The sequence below is a fragment of the Equus caballus genome, chromosome 1 (assembly GCF_041296265.1).
Source record: "Equus caballus isolate H_3958 breed thoroughbred chromosome 1, TB-T2T, whole genome shotgun sequence".
Taxonomy (NCBI): domain Eukaryota; kingdom Metazoa; phylum Chordata; class Mammalia; order Perissodactyla; family Equidae; genus Equus; species Equus caballus.
The window spans coordinates 87,270,378-87,294,235 of NC_091684.1; the positions used below are offsets into that span (position 1 = coordinate 87,270,378).

The following is a 23,858-nucleotide window of genomic DNA, read 5'->3' on the forward strand; positions in this document are numbered from 1 at the left end:
AAGCTCTTTCTATATACATTTTTAATCTTCACGACAATTCAGGAAGGGTAATTGTTTATACTGTTCATATTTGCAGATAAAGTTAAGCAGCATGACCAATTTGTATAGCTGATAAGTGATGGAAAGGGATTTCAACCCACCCATATTTAATTCCAGAGCTTAATTGTCACTACTACACTATAAACTGTGCAGATTCCCTTGTCATATTTTAAGTGGGGGCAATCCCAATGTAAATAATTTATTATAAAATGAATAAATATACACAATGACCTGAGAAAAGTAAGTATTGGGAAAAATTTATTTAAATTTTTATTGTAAAGATGTGTTAGAAAACATATTTTAGGGGCTGGCCCCATGACCGAGTGGTTAAGTTCATGCGCTCCACTTCAGCGGGCCAGGGTTTCGCTGATTTGGATCCTAGGTGCAGACATGGCACTGCTCATCAGGCCATGCTGAGGTGGCGTCCCACATGCCACAACTAGAAGGACCCACAACTAAAATATACAGCTATGTAGTGGGGGGATTTGGGAAGAAAAAAGCAGGGGGGAAAAAAAGATTGGCAACAGTTGTTAGCTCAGGTGCTAATCTTAAAAAAAAAAAAACAAATTTTAGAAAGAGAATTTTGCATATTTTACATTTTAAAAGAACATTTAAAATAGTATACAGTAAGAAAATTTTGAAGCGCAATGAAGAAAATACTACAGTGATAACACATCCTTTGCTGCTGAACCGTGTGCCATTGAGCAAGTTATTTAACCTCTCAGCACTTCAATTCTGTCACCCTCAAAATGGGAATAATGTTTACCTCATAAGATTGTTGTGAGCATTGAATTACTTATAAATATTATTTTTAAATTATTGTAAATATATTTGTAATATATTTTCTCACTCTATCGTTCCTGGGTACACCCTGGTTTTTCTTCTAGTCTTTTATTTGTGCAAGTGCAGATTTGATACAGGAACATTTTTTAATATCACATCAGATATGAGTTCTCTATACATCTTATATCTTGGGCAATAGTCCTCAAAATAATCAATGAATTGGGGCCAGCCTGGTAGCACAGGATTAAGTTCGCACATTCTGCTTCGGCAGCCCAGGGTTGGCCGGTTTAGATCCAGGGTACAGACCTATGCACCACTTGTCAAGCCATGCTGTGGCAGGCATCCCATGTAGAGGAAGATGGGCACGGATATTAGCTCAGGGCCAGTCTTCCTCAGCAAAAAAGAGGAGGATTGGAGGCAGATGTTAGCTCCGGGCTAATCTTCCTCAAAAAAAAATCAATGAATTTAACTCTTTATTTTTAAGACTATTATCTTTGCTAGGGGGAGTATTCTTAAAAATTGGTAGTGATTATACCTATTGAAAAATGGCACCTAATATAAATGCAGTCTAATAATTGTTAGTGCTCATCTTCTGTAAAAGTTTGAGCCTTTGGACATGCATTTTATATTTTGGTACATTTAATTAACATAGCTTTACATAAAGTCATGCATTGTAGTAATAGGGAGCATAGATGGCTTGAGGATTCAGCTCTTCCTTACATTTATAGGTAGTGCTAGGTTTTAAGTGATGAGAAAGAAAAAGATGATCTATCAGGATGAATAACCAGATAGCCCAAAACATATAGCACTTACCTTAGCTTGCCTTAGGGAAACATTTTAGAGTTTCAGAATTACTTAACAATTACATTCAAAGATTACTAATCAGGGAGTCTAAAGGAATATATTCAAACACCACAGTTTTTCTAAAAGGAATTTTAATATGATAAGTTTTTTTAAAAAGATGCTATCGTAATAATTATAGGGTGACTTTTGGTAGTGTGAAGCATGTGACAATGGCATGTACTGCCTGGGCAGGGGTCCATGATGTCTCCATGGCCCATCTAATCGATAAAAGAATCGTGGCACAGATTGTAACAGGTCACCACAGTGACATCACAGCAGTTTGTTCATCCTGCAGTTAGCCCTCGGTTATCGTATATTTTGAAACATTTAATGACTTAAAGCATGCAATAACTGTTTTCACTCTGTGCTTTTTTGGAGTTAACAAACTTTGGAAATATTGTTGTTTGAACAGGTCAGGTTTAGACATTCTGAGTAAATAATTTATTACAAATGAACAACCATGCTTTATATTCTTTTAAATTTACTTTTCCCACAATTTTTATCAAATGTTTTACTGATCATTCTCACGTCTTTTTATCATAGAGAACAACAGACCGGAAGGTGCAGAACACATAAATCATGGTGAAAGACTCATAGAAGAAGGTTGTATTCATATGATTTCATTGGGATCCAAAGCATTGATGATCCAAGTGTGGGCTGATCCCCACAATGGCACTTTTATTTTTCGGTATTGATTATCTTTAACCCCCTACGAATAGCTCATGTATTTAAGTAATTTATGTAAGAGACATTAATGTGAAATCTGCTAATGAAGATAACTATAGCAAAACAGAAAAACTTTGTTAAAGAAGATACATTCTAACAGTTATTAATATCACCTTTGTAATAGTTTATTATTCTATCCAAAAGCTATAGTTAAACTCTAAAGTAGATTATGTTAATTCTCAATTAGATTTTAGACCAAATACTTTCTGAAGTCTTGTCTATGGAAGTATTCTATCATATTACAATGATCTTAAAATGTTATTATCAGACAGCTGTTTTCCATGCAGATTATATATTTAACAGCCGTTGTCTAAGAAGCTCAGATTCTCCTTGCCATCTTGTCCTTTGTTCCTATATCCCCTTTGTTAACTAGAATAGATACAAGTCTTTTATTTGTATTGAGTATGAATAGTATGATACTGTTTTTATAAAACTTAGCAGTAAGCAAACAATATGTTATTTAGGAATAAATGCTTTATAAATGTTATGAAGGTTGCTAAGTACTTTATATACATTATATCCTAATTCTCTCAGTAATCCCTCAAAGTGGGTTAGACCTCCAATATATGCTAAGTACTTTATATACATTATATCCTAATTCTCTCAGTAATCCCTCAAAGTGGGTTAGACCTCCAATATATGCTGGCATTTAGACATTTAGGTACAGTGTGTATTAATTTTTGTATGAACCAAATATTACATTGTAATTTCTAAAAGGGCAATGACTATATAAATAGTAATAATAAAATATTTTTTGTAAATTGAATTCTGAAAATTATTGCCTAAATTATTAACAGCAGCAAATGAGCCAATCTATTTTAGTTCATGAATTGAGGTCGAAATAGAATAAAATAACTAAGCAGATTATGGTGTAAAACCTTTGTTTTACCTACTGACTCTTCAAGTTAGTTTAAAAATAGAACTGATTTTTAATCTCACTTAAATATTTAGAATTATAGTTATACATGTGTAAAAAACTGAGACCAGAAATTTATATTTTCAGCCTATGTCTTTTCTCTTTTTGTGTAGTGTGTGCATGGATTCCAACGATGATATGAAAGCTGTTTTACTAGCACAGGCGGAATCACAGAAGAATATTTTCCTCCCAAGCAAGTGGCAACATTTAGTGCTCACCTACTTAGAGCAGCCCCAAGGGAAAAAGAGTATCCATGGGAAAATCTCCATATGGGTCTCTGGACAGAGGTATGAAACATTTTTAATAAATACTTAGTAATCTCAGTTACAATTTTAAGTTTAATTAGTCTGTTATAGCTTCTGAAACTTATAGCTTACAGCAAACTATAGATAAAATTTACTATATAGTAATGAAGGAATCTGTGTCAGAGTTGGATATTTTCTCCTATTTATCACTTTCGTACAAAATGAATTTCCCATAGAAGTAATTGTTGAAAATTAATATTTGGGACTGGGGCGACATGCAGAAATTAGACGTTTATGTAGACTATGTATTAGATCAAGGAATATAACCTATAATTTGGTTCTTCAAGCCCATTTATTATAAAAATGAATCCACAAGGAATTATTTAAATTGTGTCTAATAACGCTAATACCTAAATTAAATCGGGGTTTCAAAAGAAATTAGAATGACTAGAGGAAAATATAAGCCAATGTATCAAGTGATAGGTTAAGATAGGGTCCTGGAAATATACCAGGTGATGGATTCAGGTATAGTACTATATGATTTTTACCAACCAGGAGAATTGTGGGTCAAGTTAATAAGAAACATTTTGTGGAATATCTTAATGTAAAATTTAACCCTACGAGAGCATAAGGTATCTTGGATTTCTAAGAGTTGGGAAGTATGTTATTGAATGAAAATAGCATGAAAGGGGATACAGAATTGGAAACTAGTGTAGTATGGGAAAAGATCACACTGGCTGGAAGGAGGAGTCTAAGTTGAATAATGAGAAAGAAAAATGAATGGGCATGGTGAAACTACCTGACAGGAGGCTTTGCATGCCAAGATCAGGAATCTAGGTATAGTCAAATGTGAAATATTGCATACCTATTCTGCTGCACACCTTTTGCTAGGTGTTTTATGTACATTATCTCCCAATTCTTTCAAAAATCCCTTGAAGCAGATTAAACCACAAAAATAACGTATACCCTTAGCACAAATTAACCTATTTCTTTCAGTTATTTGTTCATCCAAATATTTATTGAGGAGTTACTGTGTGCCAAGCACATGGTATATTAGGCCTGGGGGCAGTAGTAAACAAGACAGCCATGTGCCCTGCCTTCTTGGAACTCACAGTCTAAGGAGGAAGCAGACACCAGCAAACACAATTAAATGAATATATGCAAAGTATAACAAATACTGTGAAGGTAACAGGTCCTGAGACAGAAAATATCAGATTTGCTGCTTAAGAGAGGTGGATCAGGGAAGGCCTGTGTAGGAACAGGTTATCCAGGCTGAGACCGAAGAAGGAGATGGAGCTTGCCGTGAACAGGAGGAAGGAGGAGTGATCCAGGCAGAGGAGAGGGCCTGTGGAAACTAAGGGAAGACTGTGCCGGGTCGTCGCAGCAAGGGAGGCTCCAGGACTTGATCACTAACAGCTGTCCTGCCTCAATGCTAGAGGAAGGCAGGGGAGAGGGGGCTTGTGAATGGCTTTAGGATAGCCAGTCCACCGTGTCTCCACAGGAAAGGACAAACTTTGGAAATAAAATCAAAAGTTCAGTTTTGGTTTCTTCATTTAAAAAATACATGAAAATACGTTGTTGAAGCTTAATTTCCATATTCCAAATAAAATATTTTCTGAGAAGTTCTGTCTTCACAGCTGCCCAAGCCTGAAGGGCAGCTGTAGCCAATCAGTAAATTTTTTTTCTAGAACTTAGAGTTAGATCATCGGAGTCGAGGGTGGAGCTGTCAAGTAGAGAGCCTCTTTCTGCTGGAATCTCCGCCTCATTTCCTGAGCTCTCATCATATGCTAGGCTCTGTGTTAAGCACTTTACACAGATTACCTCGTTTAGTCCTCCCAAAAGCACTATAGAGTAGGTATATTATCTCTATTTTATATTTCAAGAGGCCATTTTTAATAATACATAAAGACACTGAAAAACAACTTATTAATATTTTCTCTTTAATTTCTATTAAATTAATAGCACACAAATCTGGTGGGAATATATGGCACCTAGTAGACACTTAATATTTGTTGAATTCATCTTGCAATGCTGTCTTCACCCTTAAAAACTTTGTTAGGTCATATTGCCACTAGGTGGCAGTAGTGTTTCAGTCACAGCCATTTATTTGGTTCAAGAAAGAGCTGCGTTACCTCACTATAATGTTGTACATCAAATATACCTCAAAAAAAGTTATCTCACATATTTCCTTTATTAAAAAATATTCCTATCAAAATAATTAAGTTTATATGTTAAATATGAAACAGGAAGCCTTAGGGGAAAGTTTTTAAATAAATATATACTGAAATAGAATTTCTCATTAAGAACTAACCATCTTAGCTTATTCTAAGTCTTTATCTTATCCACAAACTTTGCCTTTACAAGTTACTTTCATTATCTTCATATGGAGCTTTAACATTCTTAAACCAGAGGTAGAGTTTGGCACTCTGCAGTTTCAACCAGGTGATGAAGTCCTCCCGTCATGTGTGTCTCTCCATGAGAAACCATCAGTTTACCTTTTCCTTCTCTGCCTTTTTTAAGGATTCCTGTAATCTTTGTCCATGAAGAGAAACAAGAGACTAATCAAAAGCTCTGTTATGACTTAGCATTGAAAAAACAGAAAATGCAGAAAAGCATAGGCATTTCAGTGGCTAGTCAGAACACAACCTGGAGAAGTGATATTCTTTCTCTGATTGGTCTTTGAAGGCCTCATGGAGGACATGAGATTTTGGGAATTGTTTACCAAAATGGGCGACTTCTTGGTAAAATTAGGGGGAGGTGTTTGGTTTGAATCTGTAAACCAGGAAGGCACATATGCAGAAGTCAAACGGGAAAGAAGACTTGCAGCGAAGTCTGGTCCTTTTCCCCTGGCCTGGTGTAGGGTCATCAGGCATCTCTGTTCTTCTCCCTCCTTCTAGGGTTTAGGGACCGCCAGCAACCTGGACCAAGAGACAACAGAATCAGTTCTCTTTCCCCACCTCACCGACTATCTGATACTGAACCAAGAAAATTGTTCAAGAATTTCCCATTGTTAAACATTAATACTTTTAAAATACTTACTACTCAGTCCTCACCGAAGTAATTGATTTAACTCTGTTTTTAATGTAGGAAACCTGATGTTACTTTGGATTTTATTCTTCCAAGAAAAACAAATTTGTCATCTGATAGCAATAAAACATTTTGCATGATTGGCCATTGTTTATCATCTCAAGAAGACATTTTACAATTGGCTGGAAAATGGGACCTAGGAAATTTACTCCTCTTCAATGGTATGTTTTTCACCTTCAAAGCATTTCCGAATTTTTCTTTCAGTTGACAAATATTCAGATAAATTAATTATCATGGATAAAATATTAATCCTTGTTTCTTCATTTGTACTTAATAAGTATGTATTTCCTAGATTCCAGGATGCACTTTTAAAATATTTTAACTTTTTTATAATCTAGATGTTTCTTATAATTTTATATATACATTTAATGGAGAGGTGTACATTGTACACCCATCTCCCCTGAAAAAGAGAAGCTTATATTAAATCAACTTTATTTTATAATCCTGAAAAATGTAGTATTATGATGGATGAACTTAGAATGGTTATCTTTTTTATTTATAATTTTAGTGTATTTGATAAAAATACCAACTTTTAGAGAAAAAAAATATGTGATTTAAAACATATATGTCACTAAACCTGGCACATAATGGCATTCAGACGGTGTTTATTGAATAGATAGATGGATGAATAGAAGGAATAAAGATATCAATTCATATTTCATTTTAAAAAGGAATTTACTGAGGTATAGTTTTCATTTATTAAAAGAAAACAAAAAAACCTGTTTTCTAGCTTAAGGAGCAAATAGAAATTCCATGATTTTTTTTTTCTACCAAGAACTTCACAGTTAAGTTATATACATTAATTCATCTTCCATCTGTATTTGGCATAGGTTATTTGCTCAATATACCAATTGGGAAATTGAGGCTTTATCAATTTTATAAGATATAGTGAACAACTGAAAGAATCTGGCAAAAAAGAATAGCTCTTGGTTTCTTGCTTTTTATGAAAAATTCTGGTTGGAGAGTTTATTTAACACATTTATTTAAAGTAAATTAAATTTACTTTTACTTTAAAATAAAAATAAATTAAAGTAAAGTAAAGTAAAATTACTTGTTTAAAGTAACTTTATTTTTCTGCTATTCAGGAGCTAAGATTGGGTCACAAGAGGCCTTTTATCTATATGCTTGTGGACCCAACCATACATCTATAATGCCCTGTAAATATGGCAAGCCTGTGAATGACTACTCCAAATATATTAATAAAGAAATTTTGCAATGTGAACAAATCAGAGAACTTTTTATGACCAAGAAAGATGTGGACATTGGTCTCTTAATTGTAAGTTTTCATTTTATATGTTTTAACTTTATCGTAACTGTACATATGTATGTTTATTGACTGTGTAGTTAACTATGAATTAGATTCTAAAGTTTGTGTTTTTTTCCTCAACATTTTCTTTCCACAGAACATGATATTTTCTGAAAAAAAATTGAAATACTTTGACCTCCTCAGAATTTGTTTTCAGGTTTCAGATTTTCATCCAGTTTTCCTTGGAACTGTATTTATATACACATATCAGTTTAGTTTATGCCTATTAATAATTCAAGAAAAATGTTTATGATATAGTGAAAATATAACACGTGTTAGCCTAAAAAATATTGTGCATTACATTTCCTTTCCATACTTATAAATACTAATTTTTATTTGTAATAATAGTTTTAATTACATATATTCAGATTTTAGAATATTCTTTAATATCAGTAATAACTAGGAATTTTGCTTTCAAGATATTGCTAACTCTGCTTACACGAGACTCTCAGATTGCTTTTTATACCCTATTCTAATATTTTGTTCTACTAGTATGCAGTTTAGGAGCTTGTGGTGGATATTTTTCATTACAGCAGCTAGAAAACTGAGCCTTCATAGTCTTAGAAGATCTGCTAAAAACTGGTAGATCTGACTGTGAAACTGTGTTCCTCCTTATCTTGCATCTTTGGAGAGGTACAATTATAGGTCAGAGGTATTTCTTACTTGAAAGAGACTACTATTTTGGAATGTATTTTGTTGTTGTTAACGAGGTGTATCTTTCATAATCAAAATAAATTTGTAAGAATAAATTAAACACAGCCAGCCCTGATGGTCTAGTGGTTAATATTTGGCGTTCTCACCTCCGCAGCCTGGGTTTGTTTCCAGGTCAGGGAACTGCACCACCTGTCTGTCGGATGTCACACTGTGGCAACTGCATGTTGCTGTGATGCTGAAAGATATGCCACTGGTTATTTCAAATACCAGCAGGGTCACCCGTGGTGGATAGGTTTCAGTGGAGCTCCCAGACTAAGACAGATTAGGAAAAAGGACCTGACTACCCACTTGCAAAAAAATTGGCCATGAAAGAGCCAGCCCTGGTGGCTTAGTGGTTAAGTTTGGTGCACTTCACTTTGGCAGCCTGGGTTCAGTTCCTGGGTGCATTCCTACACCACTTGTCTGTCAGTGGCCATGCTGTGGTGGCAGCTCACATAGAAAAAAAAAAAGGAAGATCGGCAACAGATGTTAGCTTGGGGCAAATCTTCCTCAGGAAAAAAAAAAAGTTGACCATGAAAACCCAATGAATAGCAGTGGAGCACTGTCTGATATAGCACCAGAAGGTGAGAAGATGGTGCAAAAAGACCAGGCAGGGTTCCGCTCTGCTGTACACAGGGGCACTAGGAGTTGGAATTGACTTGATTGCACTAACAATAACATTTGACTAAAGTAAAGGAGAAATTCTAGTACATATATTTTGTAAAATATAACTCTTAAGTTGTGTTAAATATATATCTATGGTAAAATAGATATAGAGTAGATACCTATGCAATTTAACCGAAGAACTGATATTGGCCTACAATCTTTCTCTCCCTCAGGAGTATTGAAAAATGAGGGTTGGGGACATTTTGACTGTCCGCTATTATAGAGCAGGGGTCTAGGGATGCTAAATGTTCTTACAGTGCATGGGCAATGTTATATGACAAAGAACTATCCCACCCCAAATGTCCCACCATTGAGAAAACATGCTTTAGGAAATGGTTCTCAAACCTGAGTGCATTGACTCACTCAGATGACTTGTTAAAACATAGACTGCTGGGCCAGAGTTTTGGATTCAGTAGATCTGAAGTGTGGCCCAAGAACCTGCATTTTCAACAAATTCCCAGACAATGCTGATGCTGCTGGTTGGGGACCACACGTTTGAGAATCTCTGCTTTAGAGAGACCAATAAGCTCAAAACAACAAGTGTTTGTTCAAATAATTTAGCTCTGTAGTTTTTGGTTAATCCGTTTGTTTTCACACCCACACAAAAATATTTCATTAATCCTTTTATTTTGCCTGAAAAGAATATAGGATATGTAAGTCATAAAATTCAACAGAAATGATCATAAATGAAAATTCTATGACTTTTATGTGAAAACTATTTTTAGAAAGCAGATTTCTTAAGCCTGATTTAGTAATTTTGGGCTTATGAGGTATGAGTGGGCAGTCAGGCAGAGATGGTGCCCTTCTGGCAAGGCGTTGGTGTCAGGTGGGACTTGTTTCAGGTAGACAGGCATTTTTTTCTGATGAAAAATACTGAAGGTTTAAAATTTTGTTTAGGCAGCATAATCTTGTATGATAGACTGAGGAGTCAGTTTAGTTGGTGTGCAGAAATGCTAGATGGTGCCTGGTGAAAGTGTACTTGAATAGTCATGGGTTGACAATGATCAAACCCAAGGCCCCCACTGGCTTCTGTGAGAAGACCCTGTACTATAGTACATTGTTTCCCCGAGCCTGAGCTCCTGCAAGCTGTTGCCACTGAGAGCATCTCAGAGTACATTTTGCATTTAAAAGTTGCCATAATTTTTAAAGTGATAAATAGAAGCTTGACAGGGAGCCAGAAGCTGATCGAAACTACCCTCTGCATGGGACAAATATTGAAAGTTCTATTCAATTTTCGTTGGGTGCACTGATAGCCTGGAATTTTATTCTAATAGGAAGAAAGATGATCTAGAGTCACGTTTAAATGAGTAGCCAGCCCATGAGCAAATACAAAGCAAGAATTTTGAGTACGTTGACCCAGAGTTCCTATCCCATAGGGTTGTAAACACTGGTTAATATTTATAAGTGCATAGAACAGTGCCTGGTGTGTAATGAGTGTGGTATAAACAGTTGGCTGTTGTTAGTAGTAATAGTAAATATAATTTAATGTTTATTCTAAAATGATCGAAGCTGGATCTTTCTCAACCTTGATGGGGTTTATACCATTGATCGCTTCTAAATGAAACTGATCTTTTCCATTCTGGGGAGCCGCCTTGCCTCTCATGTTCATCTTTGTCTAATGTAGTGTCTGTTTTTTTTTTTAAAGATTTTATTTTTTCCTTTTTCTCCCCAAAGCCCCCCCGGTACATAGTTGTGTATTCTTCGTTGTGGGTTCTTCTAGTTGTGGCATGTGGGACGCTGCCTCAGCGTGGTCTGATGAGCAGTGCCATGTCCGCGCCCAGGATTCGAACTAACGAAGCACTGGGCCGCCTGCAGCGGAGCACGCGCACTTAACCACTCGGCCACGGGGCCAGCCCATAGTAGTGTCTGTTTTTTTTACAACAAAGAAAAATATTTGTTGGGTGTCTTTTTTCACTTTGAAATATTTGCTGGTTGATAACTTACATTTTAAACTTTGTTTGCTTACTGAAGGAAAATATTTGTGTTTCAGGAAAGTCTTTCAGTTGTTTATACAACTTACTGTCCTGCTCAGTATACCATCTATGAGCCAGTTATTAGACTTAAAGGTCAAATGAAAACCCAGCTTTCTCAAAGACCCTTCAGCTCAAAAGAAGTTCAAAGCATCTTATTAGAACCTCATCACATAAAGAGTCTCCGGCCCACTGAACGTAAAACTATTCAAAGCATTCTGCACGAGATTGGTGGAACTGGTGTTTTTGTTTTCCTCTTTGCTAGGGTAAGAATCACTGATTATAGTTTTATTTAAAGAGAAACTACTTCTTTATTATTGATAAATTTCAGGGTTTCTTTTTCATTATAAATAAAGCTATACATCAATTGTATTAAAGTTTTAAGATTGAAAAGTCATATATTATTTAGGATGTCATTAAGCTTTCTGCCACAGATGGTTAAAATTTCTTTTAATTTATCAAAATTTTAGAAGTTTTCTGTTATCCAGAAATTAATTGGAACAATTAAATGTTAAATGTCAAGCTTTAAAATTGCCAAGGAGAAAAAAATGCATGCTGTAGTAACGATATAGAAGAAATGTATTCTAAAACTAATATTTGTAACACTCATTTTTCCCTTGAAGCTTCCAGATGCATGGAAAAAAACAAGGGTCAAAAAATAAGTACAAAAAATAATTTATTTAGCTTTGAAGTTTTTTTAAAGAGAAGGAGAAATATAAAAATTTTGACACATACCATGAGTACTATATTAGAATAAATTGTTTCCTTATCTTTTCTGTTTAGTCATCCAAGGGCAGGGACAATATCTTTCCTGACATAGGGTAGGCAGACAATAAATATGTACTGCCTGTTTCAGGGATTGCTGAAATCCAAAATGAGATAGGAATGGTCTCACTTCGGTGCAAATCATCTCCACTTCCTCAGGGTCCAGGTCCCTGTTTAATTAAAGCAGCCTGATCTTCTTTCATCCTCACAATTTTATCCCTAAGTATAACTTATGCAACATTATCAGATTTTCACACTGTCTCCCTAACTAGCTTGCTTTCTTTAGTGGGACCACATTTGGTTCATTTTGCAATAAGGGGCATATCAGTGTTATTATTACTGTTCTAAACATTTTGTTAGCATTTGACCTACCATACTCTAAACTGTCTTTTCTTTTCCTCCTCTTTCTTTTTCAAACTTTTTTTTTGCACTTAGTATCTAGTTGAATAAATTTTCCCTTAATGTTTTAAAATTTAAAGCTTTTCATTTAACTCCTTATCAATGTTTTGTGATCTCCTTTTATAATTTTGTGTAATTTCAAAATATATATCCTTCGTTTTTCCTCTTTCCTCAAGTTATTGAATATAAGTTTGTTATGAATACTGTTACATGGAGACTAGATCCTAGAGAAAATAGTTAATTTTTTATCTGACGTACATTTACGGTCTTGCCAATAAGACTTTTAAAGTATGTTTTTACATTTAAAACTTGGAGACTTTGTTCAGCGTCCTTCCTACAAACATAAAATCCAGTCTCCTTAAAATCCTTGCCTGCATAGCCTACCCTCTAAACCTCTCCACCATTTAGCCACATAGAAAACCTGCAGCCTCCTAGATGTGCCATGAACTTCCAGTTTTAGACCTTTACGCGTCTCCTGTCTGTCTCCCACCCCCGCCAGCTGTTATCCCTACTTCCTAGGATTATGCTCTCTTTCCAGGCCATCTTCTCTCCTAACCCAAGCACAGTGGAGTCAGAAGTAGTTTCGGTGCTTTTGTGGCATTCATATTGTCTCACTCTTCTTTGCCTTTTATCATGATGATAAGGTGTATGTTTCGTATATATAGTATTTGTTCACAAAGCATTGTTTGAAGTACAAGGCGCAATCTATGGTTTTTAGACATGCATCTTGTCTTTTGACTAGACAGTAGGCCCCTTTGGGGGCGGCTGTCATGCCTTTTACTTCATCTCCTGCGGCATATAACACAGAGCCTGTTTGTTGATTATCAAAACTTTGAGGCATTTTGCTGACATTTCAGATAGCTAATAAGATGCTACTGACTTCTAAGGTGTTAATGTTATTTTAATTCATTTAAAGTATATTTAAGAGACTAAAAAACATGAAATTTGTGTCTGTCAGTTTTGTTTATAATTCATGAATAATTATGAAGTTTGAGCAATAAAAAATAAGGTTTCAAATGAAACTGATGGACTGATATAACGAAATGGTAGATAATCACACGTTAAATTTTTGCTCTCAACAAATTAGAAAAAAAATCCACTTTTTTTTAGGTTGTGGAACTCAGTAGCTGTGAAGAAACTCAAGCATTAGCACTGAGAGTTATACTCTCATTAATTAAATACAACCAACAGAGAATGTGTGAATTAGAAAATTGTAATGGGCTTTCCGTGATTCATCAGGTTTTGATCAAACAAAAATGCATTGTTGGCTTTCACATTTTGAAGGTATGTCCTCATACAGTTTGTTCTCGTAGTTTGCTACACAGCGATACTTCTCTCTTCATTAAAGTCTCCCAGTAATAGAGTTTTGTGTCTCATTTATTCCTGAAGAAAATGAAGGGAACTCAATAGTGTACCTTTAATCAAACTGAGGTACTCTTCTGGTTTCTTTCATCATTTAAGTAATTACATTTTTGTTTTCTGTAAAGCATCTTAGAAGAGTAACAGAAAAAGTAAACTTGTAGAATTTTAAATCTGGATGAGCCAGAGATGTCTCCTAGGCTGGCCCCTCTTCCTGTAGACTGATAAAATTGAGACTCACAGACACTGTTTTTTGCTTCAGCTCCTGCAGTTATGGAAGAGGGCCCAGTTCTCCAGACGCCCGATGCTATGCCATTTCCATTAGGCAGTGCTGCTGTAGAGTTTGTTTTTTAAAGCCATATTAAGTTTTTATTATGATCTAGCTGTCATCATAAATAAATACTTTTCTAACTAAAAGCATTTGATAACAATTGTGTAAGTATTTCTCTCTGAGGATACTAGTACTAAGGTAAAAGACTGTGCTTCCACCCATGCCCCCACCCTCCAACTCTGTAAACTCTCATGACCCATACATTTGTGTCATGAATCCTTACTACTTTTTGGAAAAGATTTTAAAGCCTAACAGATTCATTAAATTTAAAAATTAAAAATAGAATGTGGTTTATTTTACCCCATGTTTGAAACTGAATAATCATTTACAACTATTTAAAAGTTTGTATTTTTCTAATTATTTGAATTGTTTTGCAAAACAAATTAAAGGTACTTTGTGAAATGTTGAATTATTCACTGGTTTTCCTTTGAATTTAATGTTATGACTGCTAAGATTGAAAGCTTAATGTTTCTGTTGAATTTTTGGATTAATCAATTATTGATGCATCTTGTGTTAATGCTGATTTTCTATAGATCCTTCTTGAAGGTTGCTGTGGTGAAGATATTATTCATATCAATGAGAATGGAGAGTTTACACTGGATGTAGAGTCTAATGCTATAATCCAAGATGTTAAACTGCTAGAGGAGCTATTGCTCGACTGGAAGATATGGAATAAAGCAGAGGCATGTACTTTTTTTTTTAATGGTAAAAAACGCATGATATAAATTTACCCTCCTGACAATTTTTGAGTGTACAGTAGAGTATTAACTACATATACTTTGTTGTATAACAGATCTCTAGAACTTTTTCATCTTGCTTGAGTGAAACTATACCCATTAAACAACAACAACTCATTTCCCTGGCCCCCCAATCCGTGGCAACTGCTGTTCTACTTTCTGTTTCTATGAGTTTGATTACTTTAGATACGTCATATAAGTGGAATCATTCAATATTTTTCTTTTTATGATTGGCTTATTTCACTTAGCATTATGTCCTTAATGTTCATCTACGTTGTAGCATATGACAAGATTTCTTTCTTTTGTAAGACTGAATAATATCTCATTGTATGTATAGACCACATTTTCTTTATCCATTCATCTGTCGATGGACGTTGAGTTTGCTTCCACATCTTGGCTACAATGATGCACTATGCAGTGATGCAATAATTCACATTATTGTGAATAATGCTGCAGTGAACATGGGTGTGCAAATGTCTCTTTGAAATCCTGCTTTCAGTTCTTTTGGATATAGATCCAGAAGTGGGATTGCTGAATCGTATAGTAGTTCTATTTTTAATTTTTTGAGGAACCTCCATACTATTTCCATAAGACCTGCACCATTTTACAATCCCACCAACAATGTGCAAGAGTTCCAGTTTCTCTACATCCTTGCCAACAATTATTGTTTTCTAGTTTTTTGATAGTGCCGTCCCATGAGATTGGAGGTGATATCTCACTGTGGTTTTGATTTGCATTTCCCCTGATTGTTAGTGACAATGAGGGTCTTTTCATGTACTTGTTGGCATTTGTATGTCTCCTTTGGAGAGATGTCCATTCAGATCCTTTGCCCATTTGTTACTTGGATTATTTGATTTTTTTATTGAGTTGTAGGCACTCTTTGTATATTTGGATATTAATCCCTTATCTGATATATAGTTTGCAAATATTCTCTCCCATTCCATAGGTTGCCTTTTCACTCTGTTGATTGTTTCCTTTGCTGCACAGAGAGGCATGTACTTTTCACTATTCATCTAATCTTTCTTCTGGAGAACAGAACAAATTTACTACTTCAATGTAATGTTAATTGTAAATGGAAGTGTGGAGATTATTTTGTGTGCAAGATTTTGAGCAGCCATGGGTAATACTAAGCTAGAAGATCAGGATCAAAATTTGGGCTGACTCGGAATAGCTATAGTAGTACTCAGGCTGGAGAACCTCATTTGAATCAATTGAGGTCTTGCATTTACCATAAATTCTGAAAGGGGATCTTGCTAAGAGTTTGAGTGGTCAGGTCAAGGAAAGGGAAATGGACGCACTTCTGAGTAGAGGAGCCAAATTGCCCAGGAGTCATAGAGCTGAATCAGGGAATGTAGGGCAAGGCTATGAAGTCTTGGCTTCATCATAGGCATAAGGTAAGGAACATGGTTTGTTCTTAGGTCTAGACAAAGCATCTCAACAACTGGATGGATGGGCTGGTTTTCACAATGACCCAGCAAGGGAATGAATATAGGACTGTTTCCTTTCTGCCCTGGTTTTAAACAGTCTTCATGTTATAGGCTCTACAAGCTCCTCAGTTCTAGTGCAGACTGTGATTGCCTAAAGTTGTTTAGAGTGTAACAACATTATCATCAAATATAGTTAATTAAAGACCAATTCAAAGTGTATACCTTTCAAATTTTTTAAAAATTGATTATTCCCAAATTTGGCAACAGTCCCCCAAAATTTACTCATTATCAATAATGAGTTGTGAAGGTGAAAGAAACTTTTCTAATATATCATTAATAAAAATAAATTTTGACCAAACATGCTAGAGGAAACACAGAATTATTTTTCCATTTTTCCTATAGAAAATTATATTACAAAATTATTGTTATATGAAGAGGCAATCAAAGAATATGCAGCCACAAAATATAGGGGGAACTATTATAGAGTTGTGTCAAGCAGCTAACTAAACTGTTGCTTTTTCTGGATTTTATGGTATTTATCAGTTTTTAACTATAATTTTAACTGTAATTTGTTGTGATTTCTTTTCCTATTCTGAATAAATACTCACTTTCTGAATTAAAAAATGCCATATACAGGTGTGTATAAAAATATATGTAATGTTGCAGGGAGAGAAAGCAAGTGAACGTAGTGATAGCCTATGTAGACAAAGTAGAGCCAAAGCAGTATAAATATAAACATATAATAATCAACTCAATTGTAGGTTGGAAGAGCAAACCTAACTAAATGGTGAGCGATTGTTTTAGTTACTATTTCACAAGAGGATGCTAATTTGGGGTTGTTTGATTAAAAAACAAAACCTATTTTATTTAATTAATAAGTGATAGACACAAATACTTCTATGGAAATAAAGTTTTCTCTCCTAATTAATAATTTTTTAACTGAGTTTGTTTTTGGCTTTTGGTTGGTTGTTTACTTTGGCACTATTCTGTTTTGGTTATATCTTACAGGCCTGAGTCAAGTTTTCATACTTGAGCTGCCTTGCTTTCTGGTTTTCATATGCCTCTTTCTTTGAGGGCATCTTGGCCCTGTCTTATGAAGAGAGAGGCCTTGGTTAGAATAGTATGATTAAGTCTGTCAGTTCCTCGGCCTTTTCATTGTTCATTACCATCACATAACGGCAGGAGAATGACAAGACCTGCAACCTGGCCAGTTAATTTTGCTTTTTGTTGAGGCCAGCCCCGTGGCTGAGTGGTTAAGTTCGCATGCTCTGCTTCAGTGGCCCAGGTTTTCGCCGGTTCAGATCCTGGGTGTGGACCATGGCACCACTCATTAGGCCATGCTGAGGCGGCATCCCACATGCCACAGGTAGAAGGACCCCCAACTAAAATATACAACTATGTACTGGGGGGATTTGGGGAGGAAAAAAATCAGAAAAAAAAAATTTTGCTTTTTGTTGACAGCTTTGTTAAAAGATCATTCTGGGTAATAAAATGAGATGAAGATTATCTTTTAATGTTCGTTATCTATCTAAGGTTCCTCATTCTCTATTATTGTGGATAATTTAAGATTCAACGTGAGAGAAGTATTTTTAAACCAGCTTAAAAGGATGCTAACTACTGTTTGAAGATACACAGTAATTGTGCAGAGTATTCAATTATTTGGACTTAAAAGTAAATTAATCCAAAAATGCAGAATTTTTACATTGTCAATGACTTTTTTCAATTTAGTACAGTTTGTTCTAAAATTAGTTGATTAAATGCTGTATACACAAATTAGCATTGAATTTTATACATTTTTAATAGTACTCTTTGAAAATAAATTAGTTGGAAATAATTATATTGATAATTTGTGTTTCTCTATATTGAATAAATCCCTTAAGATAAGTCACCTTTCAAAAATACTATGTCATTTAATGCCACAGAAAGGTTAATGTAGTAAGACACCTAACACAATATTGCATGCAACGTAAGTATTTAGAAAAGGCCTGTTGACAAAAAAAATAATAATAGTCTTGAAATAATTTTAACATTTGCTTTAATATATACACAATATTAAACTGATGTATTGCATGTCTTCTAAAAAGCACACAGCCTGTATTTCAACTGTTGTGCTGATTGGTGTGTGTTTATTTTCTCAGCAAGGTGTTTGGGAAACTCTGCTAGCAGCTCTAGAAGTCCTCATCAGAGCAGATCACCACCAGCAGATGTTTAATATTAAGCAGTTATTGAAAGCTCAAGTGGTTCATCACTTTCTGCTGACGTGTCAGGTTGTGCAGGTACTTTTCATGTAGCTTTACTTTTGGAGATATTTTCTGTAGTGGTGTTTCTGTTTAATAACTCAATACTACGGACTCAAATTTTTGTGGAACTTTCAATGGAATTTTTTCTCTTTTCCATCTTCCCTGCTCTCCCAGATGTCGTCTTTCAAGAAGTAGTATAGGAGTTTTTCAATCCCTGCCTCTTATAGCTTGATTTTCATAGTCATCACTCCTAAGTCAATTACAAAAGAACAACTACTACTAAATTTCTGACATATTTCTTTATGTTGGGTTATAATAATAATTTTGTAGTCTCTTGAACATCAACAATAGTGAAATTTTAACTTGTTCTAAGCTTTGCACAGTGGCAGGTTCATAGCCAATGAGGTTTATCCAAGGTGGAACTTGTTCCACATTCCTTAAATAACAAATACAAGTATGTATTGTTTTAATAAGTATGTGTTTCTTGAAGATCTATTATATGTACTAGAATTAGCATATTGAAAATATATCTAAAATATTATATTAAAAAGTGGCACTAACTTCACCAGTTGCATTGTAGTGTCTGTGCTGTGGCCTGGCTTCTAGTTAAATTTATTTCTCTGATTCACAGACGTCGTTTCAGCTTGGTTGGTGTATTGGACTACTTTTCAAGTTTGTTTTTTCAATGTCTGAGTCATCTGTTAGAACTTTATCAGGTCAGATAAGTATAGACATTCCATGGGATTAGTAGTATTTTCTTTATGTTTTTGATGCCTTTGTTTCAATGACGCTAGTGGCTTCTCATTGTACTTGGGATAAAATCCAAAATCTGTGACCGTATCTATAAGAAGGCTTGTATGATCTGGCTACCACTCCAGCCTCATCTTTTGCCACTGCAGCCCCTAGCTTTCTTTCTCTTCCTTAAACAAGTGAGGCTTTTTCCCACCTCAGGGCTCATGATATTCTTTCTGACTGAAAAGTTACTGATTCCATTCTTTTCACCTGGCCAACTCCCGCTTATCCTTCATGCCTCAACTTTAAATTGACTTCCTGAGAGAAGCCTTCCCCGCCCTTTCCATCTAAGTTAGCCCTCTCCCCTTTCTACGCTTACTCTCACTCTGCACATAGACAATTTGTCAGTTTTATGTTGTTTATGAGAATTTGGTTTATTCCCCTCTGTAAACCTCCAGAGGGCAGGCATAAGGTTTTTTGTTGATCACACTGTAACCCTAGTACCTAGCACATATAGGCACCCGCTAAGTATTTGTTGAATGGATGAATTCTGAAAAAACAAAATCAAAAACATTTTATTGCCTTTCTTGGCTCCTGTGGTAAATTCGACTGTTGACTTCAGGAATACAATACAGTGGTCTCTCAGGCCCCTTGCTTACTGAATATTTTATGTATCATTTAGGCATCAGTTTTTCTCTAAATCAGTTTTTTGTATATTTATTTTAAACATTCTTGGCCAATTTTCAGTGAGCTCATATGACAGTGTGAAGTTTTTATTCAGTCTTTGCATGTCGTAAAAGTAACACATAAACTTAGAGATTTCAATATATATTCTCACTTCCATCTTATTTATAGAAATGTCAGAAAAATCCAGTTCCTAATTCCATTTCCTGAGAAGTATATTTCTTCACCCATCTTTATTCAAAGAGCCCATTTATCAAATTAATAGTATTTATTAAGAATAGCTTTACGTTAGGTATCATGGGAAGTATATAAAGAAATGAACTTTGTTGCCTTTAAGATATCTCACACTGTTTAAGAAAGATTAATAAATTGGTAGTATATTGGATGTGAGGCAGTTTCATTAGTTCATGAGTACAGTGTAAAGAACCTGAACTTTGGTGATGAAAATGGGTGGGTAAAAGTAGGGAGCAAATATGAAGGAGATTGTAAAGACAGAATTAATTGGACTTGATTCCACCTAAATAAGAGCTGCAGGAGAAGTCAAATATATAATATGAAATTTTAAGCTGGGAGATTCGAAGAATGATAGCATCATCAAAGAAAGAAAAATTGAACATGCAAGGTCTGTGGTTTATACATTCTGCATTTGAGATTACAGTGGGATGTTTGGTGACAGTGACCACTAGGCACTTAGATGTGCAAGATTGGAACTGGCAAGAGGGATTAGAGAGCAAGATTGGGAATTGTCTGCATTGATGTTATAGTGAAGTCGTGGGCATAGATAAGCACTACAAGATAAAGAAATGTAGTGAAAGGTCGTAGAGAGCTGAGGCTTGCAACTCAGGAAATACCATTTTCAGGTATAAAATAGGAAAAAGGGGCTATTGAAAGAGATGTAGAAAGAGTAGTGAAAGAGGTAAGAGAAGAACCAGGAAACTCAGTAAAGTGAAAGCCAAGGCTGGGCAGAGAAGGAAGGAACCTGTCCAGAAAGAGGTAGTCTCTAGAGCCAAATAATGTAGAAAGTTCAAAGAAAATGTAGGCAGATAAAGGGCTTGGAAATCAGCTTGGAAATTCTTAATGGCTTGCAAGATTTCAGTAGAATAAAAAAGGCAAGAATCAGATTTCAGGGACTTGAGGCAGCATGTATGGTGGAATCATTAGAGGCAGTGAGAATAAATGATGTTTAAACAGTCCAGCAGCAAAAGAAAAGAGAAACAGAGTGTTAGCAAAAGGTTCTCTAGAGGTCAAGTTAAGGGATTATTTTTTTAATGAAATAGAGTAACAGCGACTATTTGTAAGGAGTCAGTGGAGAGGGCAAGATTGAAAAAACATGGGCTGGGATAGACTTAGGAATGAATAATTGAGGTGACAACCAGGAGAGCTGGGAAGGTATAAGGGCCATGATTTAGAAAACAAGACAGATGGTTGTAGCAAAAATAACAGAGAATTGGAAGTCAGGAGATCTATGTGCTCTTGGCAGGGCCGCTTGACAGTTGTGAGATCTTGGCAAAGGGGTTTTGTGCTTTCTTCTATAGACGGTGTTCTCTTCTTAAATCAGAGGTAGTCAGACTAAACTGTTTCAGAGTTAACATCTAGATTTTAAGTTTTCTGATTCAGCAATACACAAGAGTAAATGAAGAAGAGTGGATGTAGAGATATATCGTATATTTGGACACAGGGAGAGGGAAGCTCAGGAAGTTTACCTCCCATAGCCTTGATCTAGAGGCCAGCTGCTACCCACTGGGGAGGTAGAATTGAAGAATATAAATAATTTACTTTATATCTGTTTTTATTTTTAGTAATTGCTTAGCATTCTACCAGGTCTCATTATTCCAGGCAGTAGATGATGCAGTAGAAAGAGTTCAGAGGTCTGAGTTTGAGTTATAACTGCATTACTTATATGGTTTTTTGCCTGGTTTAAGTTAGTCATATAACTACTTTGAGCCTTCATATTCTATGAATGAAGGATGAAACCTCTCAGAGCTGTCGTGTGAAAGAGCTTTGTTAACTGGAGCATACTGTATTAATGTAAGCAGCTTTTTCTGTCAGAAATTTTCCCTTCTGATCCCGTAGTAGCAGAAGTACTAGTAGTAGCAGTAGTGATAATAGTACTAACACTAGCTGACATCTGTGTAGGGCTTCCTATAGGTGAGGCATTATTCTAAGAGTTTGTTGATTTAATCCTTAGAACAACCCTATGAAGTAGCACTAGTATTATTCCCATATTGTAGATAAAGAAGCTGAGGCATGGAGATGTTAAATAACATGCCCCAGATCACACAGCTAGTGAGTAGAGGAACCAGGGTGCCAACCTAGGCAGTTTGGCTTCTGAGTCCATGCTCAGGAGTGCTATAATACGGCTTTGCCTTTGTTAATTAAGATAAAAGGGGTAGAATTAAATTGCCATGGGTTTCAGTGAATTTTTAATAGCAGAATTGCTTGATTTGACAAATACTAACTCAATTTAGTGGTAAATATGGTCAGACTAGAGCACTAAACCAACACAATCCTATCTTAAAAAGAATATCCTGTTTAAATGAAAAATGTTAGTTAAGTTGACAGTTCTATTTAAATCTAAAGAGAGTTTGATTTTTATTTTTTCAGGAACACAAAGAGGGGCAGCTTACATCCTTGCCCCGAGAGGTTTGTAAATCATTTGTGAAAATTATAGCAGAAGTCCTTGGATCTCCTCCAGATTTGGAATTATTGACAATTATCTTCAATTTCCTTTTAGCAGTTCACCCTCCTACTAATACTTACGTTTGTCACAACCCCACAAACTTCTACTTTTCTTTGCACATAGGTAGGTAATAATCGTTTTTGTTAGATCTTGGCTATCTCCATTTCCGTTTTTTTTCTTCCCAGTTGATCCACATTTGTTTGATATTCATTGAATGAGCTCTATGTGCTAGAAACTGCCCTACTTACACACTGGGAGTGGGACAGGGAAGAGGGCTATAAAATGAACCAGACATGGTCTCTGCCTTCAGAGAGCTTAAATGTCAAGAGAAGAGAGGAGACATACTCAAATAACTATAGTAAGAAACAGTATTTGGTAAGTACCTAATAGGTACAAAAGAAGAACTAATTAGATTTCAGAGAAGTGTGGGTTTCATCAGAGAGCTGTGGAGAGAGAAGATTTAATAGATTATGGGATATCTGACATGAGCATTGAAGAATTTAGGTAGAATTTGATACGTAGATTGGAGAATTAGCGTGCCATTAATTCTCTAAGTTGTGTTTATTTGTTTTAAGCAAAGGGATATGATCTAAGTGAATTATTGCTGTAGAATTCAGGAAAGAGAAACTACCCACATAGAAGTGAGTTGAAACTCTGAGAGTAGATGAGACCACTGAAGAAGAGTATAGAGAGAAGGAAAAAGGAAGCTAAGGGTAAAACTAGTGGTAGTAATACTAGTTAAGAGAGTAAAACCAGAAGGAGTAATCATTATTAAGAGAAAGATGAAATAATCAGAGTTTTAAAAGAGCAAGGAAAATATAATGTGGTAAGAAAGCAAGCAAGGGTGTATCTATGAGAAAGCTAGACAGTAAATTTAGAAAGGAAAACTGATTGTAAAACAGCCATTTTAAGGAATGTAATAAGTGAATAAAATTATTCTGAATCAGTGAAAATCCGAAGGAAATTGGATTTCATTTGGACAGCATGACTTTGTGTTAGGTTCAGCACACATTTACTGAATAAAAGACTGTCAAGATTCTGGGAGCAAGGTAGCAAAGATCAGTAAAATATGGTCCCCTCCCTTAAGGAGCTTACAGCCTAGTCGAGGGGAGGGAGACATAAACAGACAATTACACTGTGTGGAAAGCACAGTGATATAGAAGTAAATATTTTGTTTTCTGGTAGCATGGTGAGGGACTGTTTCCTGGAGGAGGTGATGCCTGTTCTGAG

At 35.4% G+C, this 23,858-nt stretch overlaps 1 protein-coding gene across 3 annotated transcripts in view; it reads left to right on the forward strand.

Annotated features, from left to right (window-relative positions):
- The window catches only part of LYST (lysosomal trafficking regulator), a 180,101-nt gene that overhangs the window by 59,233 nt on the left and 97,010 nt on the right, over positions 1 to 23,858 (forward strand). For 2 of the 3 annotated variants that reach the window (XM_023635402.2, NM_001308950.2), the window contains 9 exons: positions 2,209 to 2,353; positions 3,421 to 3,594; positions 6,640 to 6,800; positions 7,725 to 7,915; positions 11,295 to 11,540; positions 13,549 to 13,722; positions 14,662 to 14,811; positions 18,431 to 18,568; positions 22,553 to 22,751. In XM_023635402.2, coding sequence (XP_023491170.1) covers positions 2,209 to 2,353; positions 3,421 to 3,594; positions 6,640 to 6,800; positions 7,725 to 7,915; positions 11,295 to 11,540; positions 13,549 to 13,722; positions 14,662 to 14,811; positions 18,431 to 18,568; positions 22,553 to 22,751 — 1,578 coding nt within the window. Of the gene's footprint in view, positions 1 to 2,208; positions 2,354 to 3,420; positions 3,595 to 6,639; positions 6,801 to 7,724; positions 7,916 to 11,294; positions 11,541 to 13,548; positions 13,723 to 14,661; positions 14,812 to 18,430; positions 18,569 to 19,163; positions 19,249 to 22,552; positions 22,752 to 23,858 lie in introns of all 3 variants that reach the window. The other variant, XM_023634282.2, reaches the window with a different exon arrangement.